The 4,975-nt window shown below is 53.0% G+C and overlaps 1 protein-coding gene across 1 annotated transcript; it reads left to right on the plus strand.

Moving 5' to 3' along the window:
• Positions 1–1,126: 1,126 nt before the first annotated feature.
• LOC122394595 (glycosyltransferase 25 family member-like) lies at positions 1,127–3,763 on the plus strand. The gene is made up of 2 exons (XM_043391593.1): positions 1,127–1,386; positions 1,780–3,763. The coding sequence occupies exon 2, from the start codon at positions 1,895–1,897 to the stop codon at positions 3,611–3,613; it is 1,719 nt and encodes a 572-aa protein (XP_043247528.1). The 5' UTR covers positions 1,127–1,386; positions 1,780–1,894; the 3' UTR covers positions 3,614–3,763.
• Positions 3,764–4,975: the final 1,212 nt, after the last annotated feature.

Below are 4,975 nucleotides of genomic sequence, written 5' to 3' on the forward strand. Positions count from 1 at the left end.
GGCTGGGCCCCATTTGGGTCCCATTTCGAACCCACATGGGCCCCATGTGGGATTTTTCGCTTATACCCATGTGGGTCCCGGCTGGGAAAGCCCATGTGGGACCCATATGTGCCCCGGCTGGGCCCCATATGGGTCCCATTTCGAACCCACATGGGCCCCATGTGGGATTTTTCAATTATACCCATGTGGGTCCCGGCTGGGAAAGCCCATGTAGGACCCATATGTGCCCCGGCTGGGCCCCATTTCGAACCCACATGGGCCCCATGTGGGATTCTTCAATTATACCCATGTGGGTCCCGGCTGGGAAAGCCCATGTGGGACCCATATGTGCCCCGGCTGGGCCCCATATGGGGCCATCTGGGCTGCCCATATGGGACCCAGTTGGACGCCCATGACAAACACATCTGGGCCCCAAGTGGGCAGCCCAGATGGGTCCCAGTTTGCTGCCCACTTGGGGCCCATATGGGCCCCATTTGGGAAGGCTGGCTGGGTTATTTCATCTTGCCGAGACGAGCACTACTGCATTACATCCAGTCAGAGCCGTTTCTTTCTTAGATGTTCAACCAGGTGTCTTCACCTCGACCACCCTTTCTGACGGTTTCCACCTATAAGCTGGAGGCCCAGCTCCTGGCCCGGCTCCCGGCATACCGTGAGCCGGGGATCAGCTTGTTGTGGTTGGGTGACGGTCTGCTTCAGTAGGGTTACTTCTGTGACTGTTGAGCCAGTGCCGGCGACACTGTCCTATCACTCACCGCCCCTTCCTACCACTCCGATCGGAACCCCTGGCGGTGAAAACCAATGTGCCTGGACTTGGGAATATACAATATACATACATACTCACTTGTCTTTTACAGTGTTTGCCGCCAACACCACCCTAACCCGTCTTCGAGGATGGCCGAAATGGCTGGCCCACATTCCACAACATTATGTCCAACACGTTGGAGTAACTAAGCTCGTGCTTTCATACTAGGAGGGCTCACTTATAGTGATTCACGATTGTGTATTGAACTCGCTCGTTTACCACGCTAAACGGCGTCTTGATGGTTCTAAAAAAGGTACATATCCCTCAGCAGCGCACGAGATGATTAAAATGTCAAATACCATATAACTGTTCACTGCTGACAGCACTCAATCTCGCTCCTGAAGGTCAACCACCGTTAAAATCCAGTCTATAAGATCATATCCGCTGTTTTTATTGACAAAGTCCGCGATACACTAATCCTGTCGCCAAACTGGCTACACCAGTCAGACTGCTACGGAGCAGGGTTGTCACTTCTGGTGCTGATGTGGCATCTGACACCGTGGCAGTTGGTGATCGGCGGTGTTGGGAGCTGGAGCACCACACGGGAGGCAGGTGATAGCACGTGGAGCACCGCACGGGAGGAGGTGAGAGCACGTGGAGCACCGCACCGCACGTGGAGCACCGCACGGGAGGTGAGAGTGTGCTCACGTTATTGGGAAGATATCAGTGCTGGGTGGTGTTCTTTTCGTGAGAATGTGCCAAAATTAGGTGGTAGGTATGTGTGTGCTGGGGGGGGGGGGGGGGGGGGGTATATGAATTGTGACGGCTAAAATGTGCATTTGACAAAGAAAAGTGCTGATGCAGTTGGTTTACAACTTTCATTGCTCGAGGATCTGTCTTTTGTGTAATGTAGGCTGCATTTCACGCCTTACTGTTATAAATGTAGTTATTTTGCTGTCCACGGCCTAATGCATCAATCGATCGATGATATATTTATTTAAGTGTTTTAAGTGTTTTGTTGTTTTGCTGTATTTCAGAATACCGCGTCACGTGACCAGTGGCTGCTGGATTAACCTGGATCAATTACTGCTCATCTCCTTCGCTCTCTTCATTTGCTCTTTGGGCGCTCCTGTGGACGCTTCTAAACAAGCCATGCTGCTTATGAACGCGTCGTTTGTGCTTGTGACGCTTGCAGTTTTGAAAGCGCTGGCTGTCGCTCAAGGCAGCAATCCTTCCGTCATGATCGTGCTGCTGGTGCGCAACAAGGAGGCCTACCTGCCGTACACGCTCTCGCAGCTCAGTCGGCTCGACTACCCCAAGGAGCGGCTGGCGCTATGGATCGCCAGCGACCACAACCAGGACCGGTCGGCCGAGATTCTGCACACCTGGCTGGAGCGGTACAATCTGCCCTATCTGTCCGTGGAGGCGGTCGTCAACGCCAGCTCGCCGCCGCTCCGTCCGGACGAACGCGGCGCCGTGCAGTCTCCCGGCCGGCTCCGCGCCGTGGGCGATATGAAACAGGAGGCCCTGAAGAGGGCGAGAACACTCGGCATGGACATGGTCTGGTTCCTGGACGCCGATGTCGTTCTACACGACCGCTACATCCTCCGCCGACTGCAGAGTGTGCGGAAGCCGGTGGTGGCGCCGATGTTACGCTCCGTTGGAGGGTACTCCAACTTCCAAACCAGCATCGGCAGGACCTCGCCTCAGGAGGAGGATGCTTTCTCACGAATCTACTCTGGTCGAGTGCGTGGCTGTTTCGCGGTGCCTCTGGTCCGCTCGTGTGTGCTGATGGACCTGCGTGACCCCCGCACGGCAGGTCTGACGTTCGTCTCGCAGAGCTGCGAACTCCAGCCGGAAGTGGAGACGCTAGACGACGCCGTCGCTCTGGCGATATCGTCACGAAACTCTGGTTTGAAAATGACCATCTGCAACGGGGAGGATTTCGGTCTGATGCCAGTACCGCTGTCGCCGACCCAGGAGCTGAAGGACGAGTGGCAGAACCTGCTCGCCATGAAGCTAGAGACGCTGATAGACTATCCTCCGATGTCAGTGGTGCCTCTGATGCGTCTCTTCCTGCCGCCGCCACCCACCAAGAGTCGTCTCGGCTTTGACCGGATCTACGTGATCGGCCTCGAGCGTCGCCCGGAGCGGTGGCGCCGGCTGAAGGCCTGCTTTGACGAGATCGGTGTCGAGGCGGTGAGGATGCTCGCCGTCGATGGCCGAAAACTCACCGACGAGTTTCTAGAGGAGCGCAACATCCACCCTCGAGGAGAAGGAAGAAAGAAATTTATCAACAAAGGCGAAGTGGGTTGCTCGTTGAGCCACTACTACATATGGCGTGACGTTATCAAACAAAATCTGAGCCGCGTTATTATTCTAGAAGACGACAGCCACCCTTCCGCTGATTTCCCGGCGCGCCTGCGGCAACTCGTTGACGAAGCCGACCGTCTGCGTCCCGAGTGGGATTTTCTCTACCTGTTCCGCGAGGCCGCATTTCCGGACGACTTTGAGCCGGTGGAGGGCTCCGAGCACCTGATCAGACCCGGTTTCAGCTACACCACACTAGCGTATGCTCTGACACGCTCTGGCGCCGAGACGCTAGTGAGAGACGACCCTCTTAAAAACCTCCTCTGCGTGGATCACTACATACCCCTGATGTCGGGTGAAGTCCCCTTCTCGGAGTGGATGGAGGTGTACCCGAGTGCCGGCACGTTGAGAGTGTACTCTGGTAGAGAGAATATTATTGAACCGGTGAAACGTATTGGGGAACATGGTTTTGTGAGCGACTGTACGGAGGTTGATGATTTATTTGGCGAAGTCAGCTATGGGAATGAAGTTGAGGAGTGTAACATGGAGACTTTGACGTAACTACGGTTGTGGCAAGCTGGTTTGTGTTGTGGAAAGCAGGTGCTAAAGTATTTATCCTGGCTTCTTGATGATGTTGTGGTCGTGATCTTGATTATGATTCGTGACGCTGTATCGTAACGATTCGGTTAAGAAAGTGTCAAAAATGATGGGTCGTTATGTCTTAACCCTCGCATGTGTGCGGCGTTTGCCAGCTTCTAATGTGTAGGGGGGGGGGGGTCGGTTGGACCCCCCCCCCCTTGCCGTTTGGCCCCTGATCGAGCTAGAGCTTCGCGGAAAAAACGAGCGTGTTGCCCGTGACGAGAGGAAGCCGATGATACCCAATTTTAAGGTTCTAGGACATTGGTTGACCTTCCAGGTCAGGTCAATGACCCAAGGTCGGGAAAATCGGGACCTGTTAGAAAGTCGTAAAGTGTGGCTGCTAAGGGTTTTTTTCGGGGTGCTGATCACGAATATCGTGTTAGTTTTGATCACAGATGATGTCTTTAAGCATTTAGACCAGGTCGGGTCAGGTCAGGTCAACCAGTAGGCGTCGTGACGGGTATTCGTATTACGTGTCAACCGCCTCTGGCAGCTTCGTAACATGTTACGAAGTCGCCAAAACTACTTCGTAAATGTTCAAATGGTTGCTAAATTCGAATTCAGCTCCAAAAACTAGCCTAGAAACATGTAAAACTCGAAAAAGTGAAACGAGGTCACCAAAGGTCAATGACCTGACCTGACCTTCAGGTGACCTTGACACCCACCCTAATGCATGGGAGCAACATCAAATCACATGTTTGAACGTTTGAAACCACGAAAAGCTTGCAAACGCGCGGCTAATGCGAGCCGACATACGCGGAATCGCGATTCCGGCCAAACATGGTCTCGGAAAAGAGGTCACAGGTCAAAGGTCATTAGGGTCAGGGTCATGAAATTTTCAGGGTAGGTGTAAAATTGATCAATGTGAGGGTACTGAAAGTTTCGTCGCGATCGGCCGTTTTTTACGCGAGTTATTCGCGAAAAACCATGGGGGGGTCCATCCGACCCCCCTACACATGCAAGGGTTAACACATGGGTGATGCTGACAATCAGGACTTTTTTCAGTCATAAGGCTGATTTTCCTAAGCATAAATAGTGCATGCTGCAGGCCATTGACGAGTTACGCTGTGCATTCCACTTATCACCTTTGCAACAAGACATACTCGGGTAACTAACCATATCCGTTTTTTATACTTTATTACCGTTAATTCCTTGCTTTAGAAGGTCAGCAGATCCTGGAACAGGTCCTGTCGTTCGTGTCGTGAACAAATTACAAGCCCGTAATGCCAATCTATTTATGCCAAAGTTTCGTTTTGTGGCGCATGTGACAATAAGAGCATTATA

This window comes from Amphibalanus amphitrite, unplaced genomic scaffold (assembly GCF_019059575.1).
Source record: "Amphibalanus amphitrite isolate SeventyFive unplaced genomic scaffold, NRLGWU_Aamphi_draft 000601F_arrow, whole genome shotgun sequence".
NCBI classification, from domain to species: domain Eukaryota; kingdom Metazoa; phylum Arthropoda; class Thecostraca; order Balanomorpha; family Balanidae; genus Amphibalanus; species Amphibalanus amphitrite.